This window comes from Dreissena polymorpha, chromosome 6, assembly GCF_020536995.1.
Source record: "Dreissena polymorpha isolate Duluth1 chromosome 6, UMN_Dpol_1.0, whole genome shotgun sequence".
In the NCBI taxonomy this organism is placed as follows: Eukaryota; Metazoa; Mollusca; class Bivalvia; order Myida; family Dreissenidae; genus Dreissena; species Dreissena polymorpha.
The window spans coordinates 95,250,585-95,276,480 of record NC_068360.1 but is presented as its reverse complement, the minus strand read 5'-3'; the positions used below and the strand labels follow the sequence as shown (position 1 = coordinate 95,276,480).

The window sequence follows — 25,896 nt, the reverse complement described above, 5'->3', positions numbered from 1 at the left end:
TATGATAATCAGCTGAAAATGTTCCCTCTATATTGCACATCAGGTAAATTAAAACAATGTCCAAGCAACCTACTTTAAAGACCAAGATGACTCATCTTTGTACTTGTCCTAAATTTACTCAAGCCAAATATTCAGATTTATGTTTCATGATGATTGGGTAAAATTGAAGCCTCTGGAGTATACTCAAGCTAAATGTTGACACTATGAAATATCCGCAAACTATTCTTTAGTATAAGTATCAAGTTAATGGATATACATGTACCTGTTTGCAGGCAAGACTGCTGCTGTTCCATTAAAACTTTAAAATCACAGGCGTATCTTTCCGTTATAATGCAAGGAAACGTGCTTCGCTCGCTGTGATCTAATTGCTGTAACATTCCCTAGCTCTAGCTGATAACCTGAAAAAAAAACAGTGTTATGTTACATTTGTACTGTCCTGCAATCCAATGGCAAATTGTAAGCGAATGTTATTCACTTTTCAATTTTAAGTGTACATGTGTATATAATTACAATTAAACTTTATTTCACATCAAACTGAAGGTATCTGGCCCATAATACAATTCATATGGAAAAACAATATAACTTGTATGGTATTGTGATAAAATGAGACATCATGCTCAAAGACAGTGCTCAAATTGAGCAATTTTTCTTAATCTCAATGATTTCTAAAGTTGTCCGCAACAAACTCATAATTTTTTTTTGTTGTTTGGTAAAAGCTTAAAGGCTCTATAAAGGTGAAGATCCGTAATTATTTACCGATTTTTAAATATTATTTTCATATTTTATTTATAAAGGTTATCAAAAAACAATATATATATGCTATTGGACATTACAATAAAATATGAGCAATACAACTTGTTTCGAGCTCAAAATAAAGTGTCCTCCAAGTCAATTGGGTTTACAAACAATCCGTTTATTTACAACGCTGTTTACTCGGGAAAGAGAAAGTGAGTGACTCAGGTCACCAAAAATATATCGATGATTTTTAATGTTTTCCGGTATTACTCACAAAGAAGGTCTCTTCTAAATGGTTAAAACGTTTGTAGTGAACTAATAAGTTACTTTCTGCTGGTAAAAAGTTGTTTAAAATAGAATTAAAATTGAATTTTCTTTCGGCTATTTTTAGCATATGTCACCGCTCTGAGGCTACACATCACGTTAGTTGCAAAAATGTAAACATTACTTCCAATTATGAAACGGGTATATCTTCCATAATTCTTGGCAACGTTGTACCTAAGCTGTGTTATTAGCAGTTTTTATGCAAGAGTAACCGAAATCCGGAAAAAATTTGACCAGTTGATATGCATAATAATTGGATTTGTTAGCTTTATAGAGCCTTTAAGAAATATACAATGTTTTTGTCTCTAATTTTACATCCTATTAAATTGTCCTTAAAATTAAGTCAAGAAAAAGAGAAGCTGTTCATAAAATAATTAACAAAATTTACGTACATGTCTCTTGCACTTGTTGCAATTATAATCTTCTCCAGCCATCACATAGTAATCGGATACATCCAACACCATTCGGGTCTTCTGATGAAACCTAATGTTTGTCAAGGCCCCTTGACACCCCTCGTGGATGCAGACAAACTGGTATTGAAACAAGTGCCTCGGCATCCAGAGGAAGAGTCTATGGCCAAAGAAGCATTCTGGTTTGTTCAATATCCCTAAAATAAAAGTATAACATGTATATTTCACCAACATTCATTTTCTGCCCCAGATGAATTATGGCATTTGGTGTTCTGATGTCATAAACACTAGAGCAATCACTGAGTATGATTAATACCTAACACAACTGCATGTCGCAACAAGTGATGTATCGCATCATTGTTAAACAGTGGTGTAGAGCGGCTCAATATACGCCCGAAGGCCAGAATGCATGGAATGTTCAGTCAAATCCGATCTGTAAATTGTTTATTTTATGAACAACTAGATACATGTATCAAGTTTATAATTTGTGTGAGGTTTGGTTAAAATCCATCGTATAGCATGGGAGATCTAGCGGACACAAACTATGTACTTAATGTGCATGGTATTTTGTAGTCAAGGGCACATAACTTCATGCACAACTACATATCATGGTCATCGTTTGTGTGAGGAGGCTGTGAGGTTTGGTTAAATTCAGTAATGAGTTGTATAGTTATGAGATCTAGCCCGTACAATAATTTGCAAACCGACGGATGGACAGAAGGATAGACATGCCAAAACATAATACGACCCTTGGAGCGTATTGAAAAGCAATCAAAGAAGGAAATGTATCCACACTTTATAACAGTTACACTTAATGTTATATTTCCCCAAACACTCAGTCGCCATTTTTGCAATGGAAGTGATTCAGATTGGTCACACTTTCCTCAGGACAGGTACCCGAAATGGTCAAATCTTTTCAGGACATTTGTCCTAAATTATGAAAAAACTCATGGACAGTTTTGTTATTGTCAAATTAACTCTTTGTCCTCTCCTGAAAAGGATTTTTTGCATCTTGCAGCAGACGCCAATTTGAAAAAAAAGTGAGAAAAGGGGAAGTTGCTAATCATGAGAAATTATTGGCAGTAAAAAGGGAAGGGAATGCAGAAGTATGTTGTTGATATCTCTTATAGTGTTTGTGTTATGCTCCATACAAAATTAAAGTATTAAAAATAAACAAAGAGCCATAACTCCAGAATTATTCAAATGGGAGTTATGGATAGTCTGAAAACTATATGCCCCCAAACTTATCTTTCGTGAGGGGGGGGGGGAATAAAAGAAGGAATCAAGGTTATACCTCTTGATAGGCTTGGCTGAGGAGGATCATACCATAACTTCTTCACCCTGTCAAAATCAAACTGGGGACCTCTGACTCCATAGACGAAGAACGTTTTTGAAATCCAGTCTTGGTCTTCCGCTGGAAGTGTCTTTTTCCATTTCTTCGTCAATGGTATATCGTCCACTGAAATCATAAGAAAAACATTGATTCATTATTACTTTTATTTAGACTTATTTAACCACATCACATCTACAGCAAAACTCATCATGCATTTTGATTGAAATTAATGTAAGCCATATGATTTGCATCCTTCCTTTTTAGCCTACACCATGTGTTGAGCCTTACTTGTCACACATATGTAAAAGTACTGACACATTATTTCCAATTTGTGTCACAAAATTACAAATATTTACAAAAAGGTGCTCGCATCTGAGAAATTGTAACACAATATGGATTTTCTGCAAACCAGACTGCAGCAAACTCGAAATGATTGCATAATGATACTAGAATTTTTGGTAAGGTTTCAGTATAGCCAAATTCATCAAACTCTGCAAGTCAAAAGAAAAATATCATAATACCATGAACGCTGTATTGTTATTAAGAAGGCACAGTGGTGCATAGGCAGTGTTCATTATGCATATATTGGAGTTCTTCGATTTCTGTTCAATAGTAGTAGTAGTAGTCATAGTAGTTGTTGTAGCCTTAGTAATAGTCTAAGTAGTTGCTGTAGTCTTAGTAGTAGTGATCATGTTAGTAATAGTCAGTGTCTCAGTAGTTGTCATAGTCTTAATAGTTGTAATGGTCTTAGTAATAGTCTAAGTAGTTGCTGTAGTCTTAGTAGTAGTCTAAGTCTTAAAAGCCGCAGTCTTAGTAGCTGTCATGGCTAGAATTTGTTGATGTATTAAGTCTTAGAAGCAAATAAAAGTAACGAGTAATATTAATAACGTATTATCCACTTACCAGACGATGTTGGCTGCTGAAGGTCTGAAACTGAAGAATGGTCTGGTTTTGGTTCCAGAATGCCTTCTTCATCCCGTCTCTGAGTTTCATTACTAGATGCTGAAGCAAAGAGTGAAACTATGCTCAAACCACAAACCAGGCATATTGGGGCATCTAGAAGGCTATTTATGTTTTGATGAATCGGTTGGCTTGTTTTTTTGGGGTTTGGAGTTTTACGCTGTTTTCACCAATGTTTCTGTTATTTTGCGGCGACAATTTACTTAATCATGGTCCATGGGTTGCAAACCCCTACTAGGCTAGGGAATCGAACCCTGGTCTCCAGGTTGAGAGTCGGGCGCCTTAACCACTCGGCCACGGAGAATCCCTGGTTGGATTGATATATAAATTAAATCACATAAAAATGAAGAAATATCTGCTATAACCCATTACCAAACCATACAGTAACACAATTTTACAGGTTGTTGCAGACGACTCTATAAATCATCAAGATGAAAGGAGAAATTGCTCAAATTAGCCATTTCTACTTTTATCACAATAATTTCTACCCCACAAAAGAAATATTTTCATTCTCCATTAGAATGTTAATTGTCGTCTGAAACTTCTTTCAATTTGGGACAATCCAAAATGTGTCGTTTGGTAAAGAGTTAAGAAGAACTATATTAAAGACTGTTGTCAAACTGAAGTGAATAAGTCTGAATAATGCTAAAAATTAGGTTATCAAAGTATAGTATAACCTATATTAGAGTATTGAAACAAATATTATTAAGAACATTGTTTTTCTAAATTCTGAAATGGTTAACAGATATTGGTCTTATCTTTCAATTGTTTCATATTATTTTAATTATTTAAGTATTCAATATATTATAATATCAATAAAATGTAAGAAATTATTTTGATATGTGAAGAAGCCCAATTTGTAAGAAAGCTAATAAAAGAAAAAGAATCAACAACATACACATAAACATGACAAAGTACAAAGTGTACATGCATTAATCCTATACCTGTGTCCAATCATTTTAAGCATGACTTTGAAACCATATCAACAAACAAGAGATGTGTTCTTCAGAAACACAATGCCCCCTATTGCTCCACTTGAAAAAAAATAATTGTTTTTTGTTTTTTACCTTTGACCTTGAAGTATGACCTTGACCTTGAGCTTCCACTACTCAAAATGTGCAGCTTCATTAGAACGCCGCTTTGAAAAAAAAATATTTATTTTTATACCTTTGACCTTGAAGGATGACCTTGACCTTGAACTTCCACCACTCAAAATGTGCAGCTTCATGAGAATGCCGCTTAGAATTTTTTTATTTTTTTTTTGACCTTTGACCTTGAATGATGACTTTGACCTTGAACTTCCACCACTCAAAATGTGCAGCTCCATGAGAAACACATGCATGCCAAATATCAAGTTGCTATCTTCAATATTGAAAAAGTTATGGCCAATGTTAAAGTTTTCAGACGGACGGACAGACGCCATATATTAGACATTTGACCTTGAAGGATGACCTTGACCTTCACCTTTCACCACTCAAAATGTGCAGCTCCGTGAGATGCACATGCATGCTAAATACATGTATCAAGTTGCTATCTTCAATAGTGAAAAACTTATGGCCAATGTTAAAGTTTTTTTCGGACGGACGGACAGACTGACATACTGACGGACAGTTCAACTGCTATATGCCACCCTACCGGGGGCATAACAAGAGGGCCTGAAAGGCCCAAAGTCGCCCACCTGAGATAACAAGATATTATTGGGACAAATCTTCTGACCAAGTTTCATGAAGATCGGAAAATAAATGTGGCCTCTAGAGTGTTAACAAGGTTTTACTATAGCCATATAAGGAAAAATGCCCCGCCCCCTGGCAGCCATGTTTTTCGACCAACCGGAATCATTTTTGAACTTGTCCAAGATATTATCGGGATGAATCTTCTGACAAAGTTTCATGAAGATCGGATAGTAAATGTGGCCTCTAGATTGTTAACAAGACTTTACTATAGCCATATAAGGAAAAATGCCCCACCCCTTGGAAGCCATGTTTTGCAAGCAAATATAATTATTTTTTGGCCTCATCCAAGATATCATTGAGTCCAAATTTCATGAAGATTGGACAATAAATGTGGCCTCTAGAGTGTTAACAAGGTTTTACTATAGCCATATATAGCCTTATAAGGAAAAAATACCCCGCCCCCTGGTGGCCATGTTTTTAAAGAAACCAAAACCATTTGCGATCTCATCCAAGATATCATTGGGACAAATCTTCTGACCAAGTTTCATGACAATCGGAAAATAACACACCTTTGACGCTTATTACTTCCCTTGGATTTGTTTTTTTGACCTTTGACCTTGAAGGATTACCTTGACCTTTCACCACTCAAAATGTGCAGCTCCATGAGATACACACGCAGGCCTTGAAGAATCCACTCGACCGCTAGCATATGCGAGTGAAGTTGACGGTCGGGCGAGTAAAGTTTGTTAAATACTCGACTGACCGGGCGAGTGCTGTTTTTCAAGTTGAGAAATATAAATTCAGTTCCAGAACTCCTGCCACATCGATACAAATTGCGAACAATTTTTCGAACGAACAAAAAATAGATTTAGTACACAAAGAAACTGCTTTTTCGTTTTGACAATGAAAAATGATGTCACGGTCACATTAAAAATAATTCTCGTAATCGGCTGCGCTCTTTTCGTAGGTGTCAGTGCTCTTAGCTAATCGATTAAAAGTGAAAAAAACAGTTTAATATATTGGTCATTCCGTGAAAAATAAAATTTCATTTTAATGTAAATATCAATAAAAAAATAATACATAACTGGTTAATTACAATACTTCTTATATTTAATTAAAAATAAACAGAAAAATAATTATTAATAAACAGAATAATTCGTGATCAGAAGCCTTAGCCAAAATTTACCATGGTGTAATCATTTGTCAATCAAGTGTGTCTTTCAGTAAAAGTTCGTCTGAAATATTAAAACTCAGCATGGAAAAGGGTTCTATTTTAAAATATCTGCAAGGTGGTGGAGACAGGGAACAGAGAGAAAGGTCATCAAAATGAGAAGCAAAAAGTATTGAGAAAAGGAAACAGGTGCAGAAAACGTAAGGAAAGCAAATAAAATCCATCAGATAATGTAGTTAATTTGTTTGCAGTTTAGTGTCACTATGTTACGTAGGTTAAAAGGTTCTAGTTGATCATAACTATAATTATAGATATATATTTTTTTCATGCAGGACGAGTAGATTAAAGTGAAGGGCGAGTGGATTGTCAGACCTACTCGCCCTGGAGGGCGAGTGGCTCTGGAAAAATTCTTCAAGGCCTGACACGCATGCCAAATATCAAGTTGCTATCTGAAGGGACATCGAAGTTATGAGCATTTTTCTAAACCTAAACGCAAAGTGTGACGGAAAGACATCCAGACGGACGGTCTGATCACTATATGCCCTCCTTCGGGGGCATAAAAAAAGGATTTGTGAGCAATTCAATTTTTTGCATTCTAAAGGTCATACTGGTGTCAAGGTAAAATAAAGATACGATAAAGTTTTTACCTGGACAGTTGATAAACCTACAGCCTCTTAAAAAAGCATATTTACCTTTAATGCTGTCTTCATAGTGTTTCAATCAAACCAAAAGTTCCTCATCAGATGCATTGTCCATTTCAACTTAATCTAAAAAACAATAAAAATACATATACAAATGCAAATGATTATACTTATTTAATCCTTTACTGTATTTAATCGATGTCCAGTTTTTTGTGATTCCATAAGCTCGGTGACATAAATGACAAATGTAAATATGCAAATGCAAGTTAAACTATTTGGTGGCTCAGGACTAATTTCCTTTTAGCAAATCGCAAAAAACAAGATGCACACAAGGGCCTGGATAGCTCTTATGGCATCTGTTTGCAAAGTCTGTTGAAACATTTACAAACAAGTGCTGTCTCAACAGGATGATATATGCTCCCGATAAACGCTTTGATAGAAGTTATGAGCATTTTTTGAATCCTGTTATCCTAAACGCATATTTCGAAACCTAAACGCGGACCCTAACTTCAAGGTCAAGGGGGTCAAAATTTATTGTGCGTATGGAAAGGCCTTGTCCATATACACATGCATACCAAATATGAATGTTACATCTGAAGCAACATAGCATTTTTCGAAACCTAAACGCAAAGTGACAGACAGACGGACGGACAGTGCGATAACTATATGCCCTCCTTCGGGGGGCGGGGGGGGGGGGCATAAAAATTGTAAGATAATCCGTCAGAATATGTCTGTATGTTAAAGCTTGCATCTAGTTAGATAAGAGGATTTTTTAAAAATTGGTGAAATAATTCTTAACCTTATATTCTGATTCTCTATAAAAAATAATCTTCTGAAGGCTACATGTATATTGTAGCACAAGTTTATTTCAAAATCACCATTTTAATATATTTACATTCAATTTGCCTTGAAAAACTTCTGCTTACCAAAATTTGCAAGTGGCTCAAACTGAATTTACTGAACCCGCCAAACTTATTTATTCCTTGCAATATACCCTTTCAGTTATTGCTGGTTTTTAATTATCTCCCTTGTGTGACGTCATGCGATGATTATCGAGGGTATCGATTGTAAACGATAACAAAAATCTTATTAGAAAATGTTGTTTTCAACGATGTAAATGGACTGAACATATGCACGAAAAGATTTGTACTTACCAAATTGTTAATAATGTATTATTTTCTAATGAAATTTTTATATTCGGTTTATACTGCTGATAAAGCAGCGGTATTGTTCATCAGAAAACATGATCGGAAGACTAAATACTGAAAATCCCACAAAACAAAACAACTAAATAAGCCGTATTCTTTCTTATAGTAAAACTTTTGTAAATGATGTTTAAAAAATAATGAAACATATATTTATTTGATCACAATTATAAGTTGTAGGGATATTGTTGTTGTTCATCAGCGATCGAACATGTAAGAGATGCATTTAATCAATTGTAAAACAAAGCCCTAAAAAATTGGAATACATACCAATTGTTTCCATTGAATGGATTTTCGTTTCGTTAACATCGAATGACAATATTAATAAATGTTAGCATACATACGGAAAAGAACTCTGCATAATATGCAAATTGAACTGTCTTTGCATGAATATTGAACTCTCTTTACTAATGATAAGGAGTGATAAAAATCTAGCATTCAGCTGCATTGTATGATAAATTAATCTATATATTTAATTTATTTAACGCAAGTATTGTTTACCCTATTGTGATTGCTTGTTTTCATGATGGTGTTTCGTACACTGCAATAACGTACTTGAAATCTATACACGCGGAGTTTACATTTGTTAAATACCTCAGTTGCATAGCAGTTAAATTGCACAATATTTTAAATTTATTTATAATTATTAAACACTGAATTATTATGATTAAACTGGCTAATATATATACACTTGTTCCTGTAAATCCATTCCCGATCATACATTTGTTTTAATGTTAAAATATTTTATTGAAGCAAATGTTCAGTATTTTGGCTTTTAAATTTGGCTAAAACGACTGCTTAATATGCCAAGGGGGGATGACATGGGGTTATCATAAATTGTGTTTAATTACCAGACACTAGGCTGCAACATGTGGTTTATGCAGGGACCCCAAGTATAGGTCCCTGGGTTTATGACACCTTGTTTTCTTTGTAATTGTCTGGGCAGTATCCCATCATAACGAGATAATCGGGTTATGATGAACAAATGTGCAATAAAACACCGGGATAAAAATGCTGCAACAAAGAGTGTCAACATTGGTGTGAACAATTAAATCAAACAATAACATTATTCAAGAGAATTTATTTTATGTGTAACAAGGTAAGTTTTTTCAGAAAATAAAGTTTCAAATCAGGTACAATATGTTGCATACATAAAATCGACCTATTTGTTGTTTGTTTTCATCATTATTTGTTTTGGTTCGTTAAATTTAATTTATTCTGAAATACGTTCAATTGATAAGAATTTTTTAACAAAAAATGGTCGCGAATAAGTGCCAATTATGAAGATTTTTGTTATAACCACATACAGAGCTCTTACATTGTGTTCTAGTTCTGAGTTCGTTGTTAGTAAAAACAAATAATAACAACAATATAATCGTTTCAAAAATGCACTTCCTTGCATGCAAATGTTTTTTTCAGACATAACTAGTAAAATTTTATTTGATATGTTGCATGATTTTCATCACAACGATGATTTTGTCAGCCTTCCTTTTATGCGCTTACATGAATTCCACCTCTTTTTGCCAACCAGTGGGCAGAGTCTAAACTTTGCAGGTGAGGTGAATTGACACTTCAATCCCATTTTCAATGGTAAAGGTCATGTTCCCAAGTGGATAGCACTCAAATCAGGGCTCGACACTAACGGTGGTCCATTGACCCGGGGTCAGTAAAAAATAGGGAGGACCAGTGAAACTAGCAATTTGGTTGACCCTATCATTTCATTACCTCACATCCCGCTAAGGGACACAACTCATACACTAGTAAATGCGAATAACTGAAAGGGTATATTGCTAAACATTAGAATGTCTATTTTGACTTGTGTTCCTTTACATGCATTTTTTGTGTTTTTCAGCTCACGACAATTGAAAACCTTGTGAGACAATGATAAAACAAACAACAGGGCCCTCGCACTCCTTTGAGGGAAGGGTTCCGCAGCCCTGAGGAGAGGGATTTTTTTGTAAATGGGGGAATTGTTCAAAGCAAAGTTTCTTTACAGCAATAAAAATGCAAAAACAGGAACTTTTATCAAAGCAGTTAACTATTCTATACATTGTGTTTCTTGAAATAATTTAAAATAAAGGATCCATGCTCAAAATTGTTATATCAATTATCATACCGAGGCCATATAAACAGAGTCATGGTATCTTCACTAGCATCGCGACTAGTAGTACTAGTGGAAAAAAATACAACTGCATCTGAACGGGCAAGGGACTGTTTTTTATTTGGCGAATGTTTTACTGTTGATTTTTTACGATAAAACTTTCTGTTATGATGTTGTTTTGACCTTCACCTTCCGGCCGTTCTTGATCGTCTGGGTGTTTTTTCCGATGTTTTAATGAGCGTCTAATCGATTAAGGTTACATACCACCAATTCCAATAGATGGAAATAAGCGTAGATAGCGTAGATAATTCAGTGCGCGAAAAACTGTCAATTTTTAACTATAAATCAACGATTTTTGTTTGTTTTTTTTTTTTCATTTTCTGAGGGGGAAAATCAGTTTTTTTGGGGGGGGGGGGGGGGGAAATATATTTTTCAGGTTGGGGAATGCCACCGAATTTCGGCGGCAGATTTGGTTGTCGGCTCTTTCGGCCCCAAGCTCGATCTTTAGGCCCCGGTTTTTCAGGCTCATTCGGCCCCAATTTCAGGCTCATTCGGCCAAAGTACCAGGCTTTTTTGGCCCCATATTTTATTTGAATAAATCGTTGAAAATATGTTGGTCGAAAATCTGGAATACTGTTTATTACAGTATTATATTATCTTAATTGAGGATTAATCCATTTGAAAAAAGATTCTCTTGTCTTTTGCTTCAGATATATCGTCGTCGAAATGAGGCGTTATAAAAAATAGATACGGCTGAGACGGCTTTGAAAATAAAACAAACTATAAATTTATGTCTATTACATATATTTGGATAATTTTAAAGTAATAACTGACAGACAGACAGACAGTTTATTTAGACTTATACACAAGTACATCGTCTTCATACAAAAGTATACATATTATTTTCTGTCACGTAACTAGGTATAACAAAATAAAATTACATAGCGTAAAACAGACATTTACGAATACACATACAAATAAACTATAAAATATAACAATAATGAATAAATACTTCTTTACAACACAATACATTAATTTACTATAATTACATAATACATAATTTACTGCACATAAGTTTTTCATTTTATTATTAAGTCAAGTGTATCATCATAATAATCATCATCATAATAATAATACTAATAATCATAATTATCATCATCATCATAATTAACATAAAAAACGTCAGCATTTAAATCATCATCATTATAATTATCAGCATAATTACACCATAATCTGCAGCATCATAATAATCTTCAGCATCAAAATAATCATCATAAGCATAACATCACATTAATCATCATTATAATAATCATCATCATTATGACATCATATTTATCATCATCATAATAATATTCATCGTAATTATCATCAACGTAACATCGTAATCACCAGCATTATCATCATCATCATCATCATCAAGAGGCGACGATTCAGAAGGCATACGTCTCCCCGATCTTGCCGAGGAAATCCTCGGTGGTAAATTCCCGCTGGTCGTATTCATCTCAGAGCTGGTCAAGCTGCTGGTCAATATTAACATAGGTGTTGCGTCGGACCCGCCCGGTTCCCTCTCGCACCAGCTGGGCCTGCAATGGCAGGTACTCGGCCTCGCGCCGTAGGAGAGGTACCAAAACATAGAAGGAGCACTTGTGGTCGGCTTCCTTCAAACTCAACCGACGGTGCCACCCTTAAAAACAAAACACTAATAAGACAATGATATGTTATTTGTAATTCGCTTTAGTAGCACAATGAAAATAAAATAACTTACAAAAGGTAAAAAAAAATATTTAGTGAACATACATACAGACAGACTGAATGCATCACAAACCTTCTGTGTCGTTGTTCGTCCTGACAGTCTGCCGGTACACGAACCACTCTTCCGGTGCCCAAACTGTCCTCTCCAGCCAGGTTGACTTCGACCGCTTCCGTCTCCATGGACGTCGCTCGTTCAGCCAACCTGGATTAATAAAAGCTTGTGTTACTACAATTATTTGAAAATGAAAAGTTTATTTATTGTCCAATTATTATATACACTAGAACGCGTATACATGTTGGAAACATTAATTGTACCCGCTGAATGCACGCGGAATATGAATTCCAGACAGAAAAGGAACGGCCATCAGCTTTCGCATCAATGCATGGACGGCCTCCCGTTTTTCATACGTAGTCTTCAGGCCCACTACATTGATGCGCCGGAGCACAACTTGGGTCCAGTGAAATACGCAGCCTTTCATCTGGGCTGCGGAGAAGATCTCACGTAGCGCCTGCCATAGGGCTGAAATAGTACATGTAAAATTACGAGTTGACATGTATCTTGTGCAGAAGTACACAATGAATAACACATAACGCAAATTGAAAAAATACAAAAAATATACAACCGCTAGATGGCAATTGAAAAAGGTAAAACCAACCTATTTTAAAGTCCATGACGAATCCTTGGACAAGTGGTTCTTCCCGCCACAATCCCAAAATGTGCTGAAAGACCGCGAGGTTGTCTACCTTCCTTGTTCGTGACATCAAAACGAAGACTTTTTAAAGGCACCTGCTTCAGACAATCCTCGTGTCGTAAGAAGGCTTGCACGGAGAGCAGCTGTTAAAACGGCTTGCGAACGACGTGGAACGTGCCGTCGACGAACCAGCGAATGGACTGCTGGAGTCTGCTCAGTTGATCGTCGCTGGCGAATATTAGGTGTCGTTCCCCGTCAACACACACATCACCGCGAAGAAAACCATCGCCAATAAAGTCTGTGTCAAGATTCTAGATTCATGCTTTGTACATGTACGATGTTAAATTCCCCTACACCAAACCAAATCTGTGCTTGTTCTCGATGTGGCCTGGGTTATCAAAATAATAGGGCTCTGGGATGCAAACTAATCATGAACTCTGGCATTTTATAACAAAGGCATGTCCAGTTGATAAACGACAGATCCGTGCATTGTTAACTTTACAACCGATGTTCCCAGAAATTTTAAGAAAAATAAACTCAGTGCCCTCGTAAGTTTCGAGCAGTGTAGACGCTCTGAAAAGTTCTCAAGGGGCTGACATTTGGATAACTTATTTATAAGGAACTGGAGTAAATATTACTTTAATAATTTTTGTTGTTACATTTTTAGTAAATTTTTGCACCGAAACCCTGCTAGCTTCTGAGATATACAACACAGTAACATTTATATAATACCGGGTGAATTAATGTTTATGTGAATGTTTAAATGGTATTTGTATGTTGGTGTTAATATTGCAGTTATGCATGTGTACTTTTCATGTGTCTATGTGTTGATAGATTAAGTGATTGAATGCTGGCTGTAAAAATATAATATGTACAAACCACGCATTAGCACTGTTAGGGATTAGTTTGAATGAATAGATCCCAGTTTCCGGGTGGGTGCAGCAGACGGGCATCGACCAACGGGAAGTTTCGGGTGGGTGCGGCAGAGGCCATCACCCAACGACGGTACGGCAGATAGCTGCCATATCTGAAAGAGAGGTGGTTTCGGCGACAAGGGCCGACCTGGACGCGCTATCAACCGGGCATTGGACGCCGCAAGAGGACCGAGGGTCAGGCGAGGGTCATCTGTGCCGCGGTGGGCAAGACATATTGGACGCCGCCAGAGGACCAAGGGTCAGACGAGGGTCATCCGGCCACGGTGGGCCAGACATATTGGAGGCCACCAAAGGGTCGAGGACTTATAGCGTGAGAGTTGTATGATTTGTTGACAGATGTGACATTTTAGTCGGCCAGTGACTTTATGATTGTTTTCATGTTTTTTTTCTCCAATTTTTGTATTATTGGTACAATTTTATCTGGTAGTGATTATATACATAGACTAGTGTTATAACATATTTTTAAAGGCCTTCATTGACTTGTTGTTCTAAGTAGGATTATGAATATGTATTATCGAGTTATAATTGATTAAACATTTCCTCGTTTATCAAACTTTGATTTCTTTTCATTTGACAGCAAAATAATAAAAACAAATTTTGTTATTTATTACATACACAAGTACTTACCCCTTTTTAGGAAGACAAAATATGGACGCAGCGTTTTATAATCTAATTCAGTGACCTAAATTATGTTAAACATTTAGGATAACATGTGATATCTGCTGAAAATTACTTTGTGCCATACACAACACCACTACATTTAAACTCATTGATGATTGTGATTCTAATACAGTCATTTTATTTAAACCAAGCGTAAACTATGGATTTTCAAATCGTTTTGACGCATGATTTCTGGACGATTTTATCTTGAAAATACTGATGCAAACATGTGTTAAAATTTTTATAGCATCGGGTTTGTCGATTTGAGTACTTAATTTGTCTGTAAAATAATGTTTAAATCAGACGGTATTTACCTATAAATAAATCAGTGCAAGAAATGGTCATGCCGGATTTGTTAGTGATGGAATTGAAATAATATGATTATAATATTTAAACAATTTAATTCACATTATCGTTTTTGCTTCCTTGACCTGTGCGGTACCGTATGGTTAAAGTGTGCCGCCATATCATTATGAGTTACTTTTTTTAAACCAACAGCAGCATCGCTTTAACAAATGAACGATTACGACACTATTTTAATATTTTGTATTCGAAAGACACAGACCAAATATGCCAAGAATGTTGCATTGATATTTCAAAATGACCCGGCCGTTTTAAGTTCCGTCGTCTTTAAGTTAAAACTTGTTTCGGCTATCCTTAACCAATCGAATCGGTTCGTCCTTTAAATTAAATATAGTATATTTGCCAAAACTAATTAAAGCAGACAATGTGTTCCCTTAGGGAAGTGATCTTAATTATAAAACTGTTGTATGTTTTTGTGTATGGCGCCCATAGTCAATTGTAACAATGGCGTCTTCGATTATGTTTGTTTCATTAAGTATTCTCCTGGAAGAAAACTTCATAGCATACCCCGGTACACGATGTTTGAATTCATATATTAAAGTATTATAGAAATATGTACTTTCATGATACAACATAATCAAAAGGGAAATGAACTTCGCAAAAAAGTGATGAAACATTTAAGAATTCTAATTTATATTTCAGGAACTTGCTCAGAACAATGTGTTAATGCCGACACCGACATTCACACTGTTTTGGTGGACTTTAATTTTGGATGGACAATTAATGAAACAAAACACGTAGGGTGTTTTAATGGACCCAACCAAAAAATGAAGGAGAGTGCTATTATAAATGTGGGTTTAAATGTTTTCTTAATTCAACGAGCACAGGTGTGAATAGACTGTCGACGAATGCAGATGTTACTGGTGTAAACGTTACATTTATAACATTTAGCGATACAAATTCCGGAATAACAGTTGTTCTAAAAACACTGGTACAATTACAATCACAACATGTGTAATAACGTGTTTAGTTTTTTAGTTAACCGTATGCTATCAAAGTATTGATTGTGTTTGTTAAGAAATACACTTATACAAGTGCTTCAATTTCAGTTAATTTAAATCAAATGAAAGTTTTTCCGAGATAGCGGGGTTAAATTTGTATACACAAAAGAACATTACATTTTTTGTGTAAATTTATTTACATAGTTCTTTCATATGATTAAATAATAATAAAAAACAATATAAATAACTTCCTGTCGCAAAATACTTCATACAGGAGAAAGCTATGTCAGGGTTTCAACTATTAAAAAATTGAAAATTGCATAATAAAGTTGAATAAAGAAACCCAATAATAAATGCAGCCGAATAAAATTGATTTTATTATATAGATATTTTTAATATCACGAGAAGCGTACCTCTGCCGCGATTTTACATGTTTCTATTGAATTGTCTCCAGTCCTCACCGAAGCGGTATTTGCAAAAGCTAACATGCTAAATTTTCATTTAACTGTTTAAAGTCAACAGGTTATCGCTTAATAATCTCAATAGCTCTGTAATGAATCATAATGGTTGATTGTAATTAAACCACTGAAACGAATGTACAAATTAAGCCAATATCGCCGAGCTTTTAATCCCTAAGACTCGTCATTTTATTTACTGGATTGCGGCGGTAGGGCATACTTTGACAAAATAGTTATATCCAGATAAAGAAGAAGTCAACACTATAAGCCTGATGTTTAGTATTTTTATAAGTCTCTGCATTTGTATTAAAAGAATCGGACGTAATGGCTGCAGGCTTCATATGAAACTATCAAGTTGTTAAGTCAAGGAACATCGATTGTGCCTCGCTAAACTTTTAACCGTAATATGTTGAATAGGATTACTTTGATTTGTATAATACACAAAGTAAAATGGAAGAACTGGAATAGAAACTATATGTAAATGATGCATTTGTAGCAAACGCATTAAAATATGCCGTTCATACATGCCACTTAGTGATTCAGAAACGCTCTGAAGTTATTGTCTGATTAGAACTAATTGTAATATGAAATATGCAACCATCATATGCAGCAACATGTAAGCTCTGGCTGGACTTCCGTTCGTAGAAACGCCATCTGGGGGCCGTTTTAACAACATATCTTAGCGTGATCTTACGTAAGTTTCGTAGGTTTTTGTCGTACGCTTATCTTAAGTACTGCGAACCGTTTTATCAAAGATATCGCGGCTAAGATGTCGTAAGATTTGTGCTTAAAGCTACGATTGGGTAAGACCACTCTTAGCGTTCGTAAACATGGCGGCCGCACGAGCTTTAGACGTTGGTAAACCAAAAGAGATGAAAATGTTTCGAGAAAGAAAGGATTTAGCGATCTCCGTGATGGAGAAATAGTGATACTCCCGGGGGGGGGGGGGCGGGTAACTTCCAAAATTTTATGTATGGGGGGTCCCGCTGAGACTTCTGAAGTGTGACCCATTTTTATACCGGAACTCTGATAAAGTAGACCCATTTTGATACAAGATTTTTGAAAAAGCATACCTATTGTATACGATACCATTGAGAAGTTGGACACATTTCAATACAAGAATTTTGATAAACTGGACCCATTTAACAATCCCGTCCGTCAAAATTGTACTATAAACAGATAAAAACAGTCAAGTTTCTGCATCTTTCTCGCTACTGAAATTTACTATTTTTATACCCATTTATATACAAATACAAAGACCTATACAATACCTGCAGTATTCTATAGGTCTTTGACATATACAATAATGAAATTTATCATACCCCTTTTAATACTGATACTTTCAAATCTATATGCATTTATATACAGGCAAATTTCTGATTTCAATACCCATACCTATACTTAGATGCTAAAAACCATATCCATATCTATAATTTTAATCGAAAAACACCCCCCATATTTTCGGCACACCCCTATATACCCGTATATAGGAAGTTACCCCCCGGGTTGATACTATTGAACGTATTTATGTTTGATAACCTTAAATATATTCGTTATATTATTATCTTCATTAAACGTCCAAGGGAACTGATATTTGTAATGTTGGGATAATTAATTCGTTAAATAGGTAAATATTTAGTTATCTTTGTTCATTTTTATCAAAACACATGTTTTATGGTTTCTTATGGTTTTATGGCTGCCGCTGCTCCTATTGCATGTATCAAACATAGCTGCTAAATTTTTGCTTTTTGTTGTTGCTTGCATGCTCTATGTTTTCATGCATACTGTGATACAAGCTTATCATTGTGTATTTAAAAAGTGCTTAAAGTGATTAATAAGCCAAATACAAGTACTTTTGAAAAAACTTTTTATTTGGCTTTTTGTTGCTAGCTCGTTTAAAGTGCTACATTTTTTAGATTTTGTTGCTTGCTTGCTTTTGTGTTGCATGCACACTGTGATATACCCTTTTCTTTTTACTCATGCAACGAACCTGATTTTAATATAAATATGTAAGTTAAATCATTATAAGTAAAATAAACTTTCATTGAATATGTAAGTGCTTAAATTTTGGCTTTTTGTTGCTTGCTTGTTTAAGTTGCTAAAATTTTGGCTGCTTGTTGCTTGCATGTTTCTTATGTTTCATGCACACTGTGATATATGCTTTTTTATAAATAAGCTTAATCATTATTAAGTAAATATACTTTCATCACAACTAATGTAAATCCTTTAAGTAAATAATTATGTTTTAATTACAAGCTTACTTTTTTATGTGTTTATATCTTTTATATAGCTGCTAAGTTATTATATAGTTGCTTAGTTATTTTATAGTTGCTAAGTTATTATCATGTGCTTTGTTAGTAAACTAAATATGCCTTTGATATTTTAACAAGAAATATGAAAATTTATTTATTTATTTATGCCTTGTACATAACCATATTACTATTTATATGTGTCGGTCAATAGCTATACATAGCTAATGTTATACTGTTATTTATTGTTAACCGACTTGAAATAAAAGTTTGTATCTTGTATCTTGTATCTTTTAAAGTAAAACAGTTCATTTGTCATTATATTTTGAATTGTAAAGGGTGAATTAGAATTCGGATATTGCATCTTTCGGACGATTCTATATCGACGTAATTTACTGATATACCTTTTTCGCATAAAGTCTTGACATGTTCGTCTATCTAATAATGCACTGTATGATGTATGCAATATCTGCCCCACCGATTGCAAGTGGTAAACTTTGCAAACCCAACATTAGTACCAATGTTCTGTCAACATTAGATTTATGAATTTTACAGTCAATATAACATCAATCAGCTGAGCAACATCAATCTCACACTGCACAGTGAGATACAGGGTAGCAAAGTTATATTCTGATCGTGTTGCGCTCTTGTCCAATGTTATTTTCATGACACTGTATCACACTGCACAATATCAGTCAGAGGTGGCTTAACCAATAGTGTTACATCATAAAACATTTGAATAAAATAGATGCCCCAATCATTCATCAAAGATAATTGAATTGCATTTTCACATATTAAAGTGTAGTTTATTTGCAGGTTCATTGACATTGTGTCAAAATGGCCTGGGTCAACACACATGATGCCTCTGTCTTCTACAGCTTTGGTTTGAACTTTGAAGGTATGACAATAAATAATGTGCCTTTATGGATATACCATTAGAGGAACTATGGCTAGTATTGTGAAAAGTGAAATTCTACTGTAATGATGATTGAAATATTTTAGTTTTTACATCAATGCATTGCACATTACTAATATATAATGTGTAAAATGCACATACATAATTTTACATTTTAATTTCTTTTAACAAACAGAGAAGATTCAATTATATTACTTTACATGTATATCTGTATTAACTGTATCAACACATAAAATATGCATATCAATGTTGAATTTATAATTGAAATTAATTTAAGATTGCGTTAAGCTTATGAGCATCCTATAGCTATCTTAATAAACCATTTAACTGATGATTGTTCCAACTTAAACCTAGCTTTTTTAAATTTTTCATTAGACATTTCCTTGAAGAAAACCACCTGGGATACCTACTTGGCGACTCCGGCTATCCTTTAAAAAATATGTATAAACGACCTTGCTTAGGCCGTCAACAGATGCAGAGGTGAGTTACAACCATGTTGTCAAGTTGTGGTGTTGTGGTTGAGAGGGCTTTTGGACTGTTGAGAGTAGATTTAGGTATTTAAATTTACTACATCTATGTTTATTTTGGTTATAACAGATAAAAACATTCAGTTAATCAATATTTGACACCATTTACCAGTATTAAAGCACAAAATACATTACCCCACAAAATATATGGATTGACAAGTGCAATGCTTAATATCTTTCTCTTTAGAGCAACATTGTAATCATCGCATCTACATCACAATCATAACAATTTAGTGAATGTAAAAAGAGGGAAGCCTTAAGCATTGCACCGGACTGTCAACTCGGTTTGTCTTTATATTTGTGGATGGGTTTTGCATAAACTGCCACTGCTGAATGACCTAAAAAATTAATTGTGGCTGTAAAAATAATGTGTAATTATTATTATGTTCAAGTTTTGATCATTTATACATATGTTGTTTGTTCTGAAGACTCTTGTCTCTTTAAATGACTGATGGACTTGTTTGTGTATCTCTACCTGAAGTGGGGGCATCAGTGAAGAGACACATCTAGTAAAAAAAAAAAATTGAAACAGGATTTTAAAGTTGCTTTTATATATGCACGTGCATATGTTGATAAAAATGGATGCTGTGGATTATTGCAAATTTTGTTTTATTAAATTTATTTATTTACCCATTTTAGTCTTAAATTCAATTAATATTTGAAGATATATATCAATTAAATAAAATGCATAATAAACACCATTGATAATAAATTTGATATTGTAATTGAATCTCGAGGTAATATTATTTGTTATTCTCTATCGACAGGTGTCTACATGAAACTGAAGGATGTTTATTCATGAGACTTGATGAGTGCTGTCAAGCAGTAGATGCATGAATGTGCCTGCACAACTTATGCATAGATCAGCAGGTACCACTGCCTGAACAACTTACTAGTATTGAGGCACAGGAAGTGGATTATGTTGTGTACGGTGCCCCACAACAGAACCAAAATGCAGCACTTATAGACATCATTAACTTATTTATGTAGGTGTTGTGTCATGCTCACTTGTGCATGAAGTGCTATAGGTCAGCCATTGTGGTTTGTCTATGCCCGGCTTCATGCCTTATCCACATTTGACTCTATAGTGATGAAAGTTGGTCATAATGTTTCTGTTAATAACAGTCTGCAAAACTAAGTTTTTCGTCTTCATAGCCAATGTGGCTATTAAACTTTGATAATGTCATAGCCAGAGGAAAGTTTTCATAGCCAGAATAATTAATTTACAGTGACATTATCATGAAAGAACGGCAACGGTCGTTATATATAGATTGCAATTGGGGGGGGGGGTAAGATTGTGAAAAAATCAGTATTCTAGGTTTCAAACTTTTATTCCATCACATCTTACTCTGAGAGTTCTTTACAATATTTTGCAATGTTATTTTCATTATTAATGATATAAATGATAAACACTGTTATTTCGTTATTTCAAAGCTATTAATAAAGACATTCAACCATTTTACTTAATTTATAAAAACCCTCGCACTATTATTTCATTTATCGGCGTAGAATGCAAGATCAGTTTACCAAAAGTATTACAACATTTTAAATACGCAAGCCAGACTACACTCTATATAACATCTAAGGGAGATCACTAATGATAGAAAACTTAGGGAAGTAACCAAGCGTTTTCACTAAGAATTTACACCTGAAATGCGTCAATTTATTATTAATTGGTTTATTTGCTCAGATTTTTTTTCATCGCAATTCAGGTAATCTATTTTCAATTTTTCTATCGCCAGAGCTGAGATTTCATCGCATTGGCGATCAGGCGATGGGTAAATTTTGCAGACTGTAATAATATCTAGGCTGTTTTCAAGTGTGGTCAAAATCTGTGTAAGAGTGTTAATATTGAAAACTTCTATGTCATTCTTTTTTGTTGATTTTTAGCTCGACTATTATATATGAAATATATATAGTGGAGCTATCCTACTCTACCCGGTGTCGGCGTCTGTGTGAGCGTTGGAATGTTAATGTTTGCGTACCACCTCAAATATTTTTGTCCCTTGAGGCTTGACATATTGCTTTCATATTTTGCATACTTCTTAACCAACATGACTCCAATCTATAAAGAAGAGCAGACAACTGTATCAAGCATTTTGTAAGAATTATGGCCCTTTTTCCACTTAGAATATGCATATTATTGACAAATCTATGTTAAAGTTTGTGTGCCACCTCAAATATTTTCTATGTACCTTGTCATATTGCTGTTCTATTTTGCATACTTCTTTACCAACATGACCACAATCTATAAACAAGAGCAGACAACTATATCAAGCATTTTGTAAGAATTATGTTTCCTTTTTATACTTAGAAAATTGAAAATTTGGTTTAGTTTTGTGTTAAGGTTTGCTTTATTCCTTAAGTATCAAAACTATTGCTTTCATACTTGCAACACTTACTAACTATCATAAGAGGACTGTGCAGGCAAAGTTATGTAACTCTGACTGGCATTTTGACAGAATTATGGCCCCTTTTATACTTAGATAATTTTACATTTGGTAAAGTTTTTTGTTTTGGTCCAGTTTACTCCTAAAGTACCATAGCTATTGCTTTCAGACTTAAAAAACTCTCTAACTATCGTTAGGGGACTGTACAGTGCAAGTTGCATAACTCTGGTTGGCTTTTTAACGGAATTATGGCCCTTTTTTGTCTAGTAACTTCAAATATTTTGTAAAATTTTGTGTTAAGATCCACTTTACTTCTAAAGTATCAAAGCTATTGCTTTCATACTTGCAACACTTACTAACTATGGTAAGGGGACTGTGCAGGCAAAGTTATGTAACTCTGACTGGCATTTTGACTGAAATGATTTGGTCCACTTTACCCCTAAAGTATCATAGATAATGCTTTCATACTTGGAACACTCACAAACTATCATAAGGGGACAGTAAAGGACAAGTTGCATAACTCTGGTTGTCATTTTTACGGAATTATGGCCCTCTGACTTAGTAACTTTGAATATATGGTTACATTTTGTGTTTAGATCCACTTTACTTCTAAAGTATCAAGGCTATTGCTTTTAAACTTCAAATACTTTCATGCTATCATGAGGGTACTGTACCTGGCAAGTTGAATTTTACCTTGACCTTTGAATAACCTTGACTCTCAAGGTCAAATTATTAAATTTTGCTAAAATTGCCATACCTTCTTTATTTATGATTAGATTCGTTTGATACTTTGACAAAACAACTCTTACCTGACATACCACAATTGACTCCACCCAAACCATCCCCCACGCCCCCTCCCCGAATCCCCCCTCAAAACCCCCCCCCATTATTTTTTTTTAAATTAAAGATCATCTAATAAATGACCACCACACCCTAACACTATACCCCCCCCCCCCCCACCCCCCACCCCAAAAAATATTTTTTATGTCCCCGGTAGGGTGGCATATAGCAATTGAACTGTCCGTCAGTATGTCAGTCTGTCCTTCCGAAAAAAATTTAACATTGGCCATAACTTTTACACTTTTTAAGATAGCAACTTTATATTTGGCATGCATGTGTATCTTATGGAGCTGCACATTATGATTGGTGAAATGTCAAGGTCAAGGTCATCCTTCAAGGTCAAATTTATGGCGTCTGTTCGTCCGAAAACTTTAATATTGGCCATAATTTTTTCAATATTGAAGATAGCAACTTGATATTTGGCACGCATGTGTACCTCATGGAGCTGAACATTTTGAGTGGTGAAAGGTGAAGGTCATCCTTCAAGGTCAAATATCAAATATATGGCATCTGTCCGTCCGAAAATTTTAACACTGACCATAACTTTTTTAATATTGAAGATAGCAAAACTTGATATTTGGCATGCATGTGTATCTCATGAAGCTGCACATTTTGAGTGGTGGAAGTTCAAGGTCATGGTCATCCTTCAAGGTCAATTTTTTTGTTTTAATTTCAAAGCGGCGTTCTCATGAAGCTGCAAATTTTGAATGGTGGAAATTCAAGGTCATCCTTTAAGGTCAAAGGTCAAAAAAAAAATTCAAAGTGTTATCATGAAGCTGCACATTTCGAGTGGTGTAGGTTCAAGGTCAAGGTCATCCTTCAAGGTCAAGGTCATTCTTCAAGGTCAAAGGTCAAACAAAATAATAAAAAATTCAAAGCGGCGTTATCATGAAGCTGCACATTTTGAGTGGTGGAAGTTCAAGGTCAAGGTCATCCTTCAAGGTAAAAAATAAAATAAAAAAATTCAAAGCGGCGTTCTCATGAAGCTGCATATTTTGAGTGGTGGAAGTTCAAGGTCAAGGTTATCCTTCAGGGTCAAGGTCATCCTTCAAGATCAAAAGTAAAAAAAAATAATTCAAAGCGGCGTTCTCATGAAGCTGCACAATTTGAGTGGTGGAAGTTCAAGGTCAAGGTCATCCTTCAAGGTCAAAGGTCAAAAAATAATAATTTCAAAGCGGCGTTATAATGAAGCTGCACATTTTGAGTGGTGAAAGTTCAAGGTCAAGGTCATCCTTCAAGGTCAAGGTCATCCTTCAAGGTCAAAGGTCAAAAGAATAATATTTCAAAGCGGCGTTCTCATAAAGCTGCACTTTTTTAGTGGTGGAAGTTCAAGGTCAAGGTCATCCCTCAAGGTCAAAGGTAAAAAAAAACATTTTTTTTTTTCCAAAGCGGCGCAATAGGGGGCATTGCGTTTCTGACAAACACATCTCTTGTTTTTTCAAAGAAATATTTATTTTTATTATTATACGCCCGTCTATGACGGGACGTATTATGGTATACCCCGCGTCCGTCCGTCCGTCCGTCCGTCTGTTAATGTCGTACGCTACGTCAAATATCCTTTGACAGATTTTCTTCAAATTTTAACACAATCTTAATATTGATAAACCCTGATCCCCTTTCGTTTTTGACGGAATTCTGAATTGTCGTTCCAGAGTTATGGGACTTTGTTCGTCAAAATTTCGTGATTTCATTGAATTTCCTACTGTAGCTATATAAAAATGTTAAAGTTGTTATAACTTTGGTATGCTTGGACCTAGAGTCTTGAAACTTGACATGAAGGTTGGCCAGAACTAGTAAGTAACCACTGGACATTTCAAGGTCATTCATTTGAAGGTCAAGGTCACTGTGACCTTGAATGTAAAAATGTTAAAGTTGTTATAACTTTGGTATGCTTGGACCTAGAGTCTTGAAACTTGACATGAAGGTTGGCCAGAACTAGTAAGTAACCCCTGGACATTTCAAGGTCATTCATTTGAAGGTCAAGGTCACTGTGACCTTGAATGTAAAAATGTTAAAGTTCTTATTTCATGTTATAACTTTGGTATGCTTGTACCTAGAGTCTTCAAACTTGAAATAAAGATTGGCCAGTACTAGAAGATGACCAGTGGTCATTTCAATGTCATTCATTTGAAGGTCAAGGTCACTGTGACCTTAAATGTTAAAATGTTAAAATTGTTATAACTTTGGTATGCTTGGACATAGAGTCTTCAAACTTGACATGAAGGTTTGCAAGCACACTTAGATGACCACTGGTCATTTCAAGGTCATTCATTCTAAGGTCAAGGTCACTGTGACCTTAAATGTTATTGTTGTTCATGTATCCTACCGTAGCTCAAATATCCCCCGATGGATTTTTTATACGCCCGTCTATGACGGGACGTATTATGGTATACCCCGCGTCCGTCTGTCCGTCCGTCCGTCCGTCCGTCCGTCTGTTAATGTCGTACGCTACGTCAAATATCCTTTGACAGATTTTCTTCAAATTTTAACACAATCTTAATATTGATAAACCCTGATCCCCTTTCGTTTTTGACGGAATTCTGAATTGTCGTTCCAGAGTTATGGGACTTTGTTCGTCAAAATTTCGTGATTTCATTGAATGTCCTACTGTAGCTCAAAT

At 35.0% G+C, this 25,896-nt stretch overlaps 2 protein-coding genes and 2 long non-coding RNA genes across 4 annotated transcripts in view; 1 reads left to right on the top strand and 3 right to left on the bottom strand.

Moving 5' to 3' along the window:
* Nucleotides 1-25,896, bottom strand: part of LOC127835910 (hemicentin-1-like) — a 225,199-nt gene that overhangs the window by 108,202 nt on the left and 91,101 nt on the right. The window lies entirely within an intron of this gene.
* LOC127834875 (uncharacterized) lies at nucleotides 1,519-10,730 on the bottom strand. The gene is made up of 5 exons (XR_008028265.1): nucleotides 10,569-10,730; nucleotides 7,299-7,373; nucleotides 3,706-3,804; nucleotides 2,764-2,928; nucleotides 1,519-1,666 (listed from the first exon to the last, which is right to left on the bottom strand). It is a non-coding gene; the product is annotated as an uncharacterized LOC127834875 (long non-coding RNA).
* LOC127834866 (uncharacterized) lies at nucleotides 11,958-12,864 on the bottom strand. Its single transcript, XM_052360983.1, has 3 exons — nucleotides 12,621-12,864; nucleotides 12,379-12,507; nucleotides 11,958-12,237 (listed from the first exon to the last, which is right to left on the bottom strand). Exons 1-3 carry the CDS (start codon nucleotides 12,857-12,859, stop codon nucleotides 12,084-12,086), a joined length of 522 nt encoding a protein of 173 aa, XP_052216943.1. The 5' UTR covers nucleotides 12,860-12,864; the 3' UTR covers nucleotides 11,958-12,083.
* LOC127834872 (uncharacterized) lies at nucleotides 17,865-24,246 on the top strand. Its single transcript, XR_008028262.1, has 4 exons — nucleotides 17,865-17,981; nucleotides 19,420-19,501; nucleotides 19,895-19,999; nucleotides 20,814-24,246. It is a non-coding gene; the product is annotated as an uncharacterized LOC127834872 (long non-coding RNA).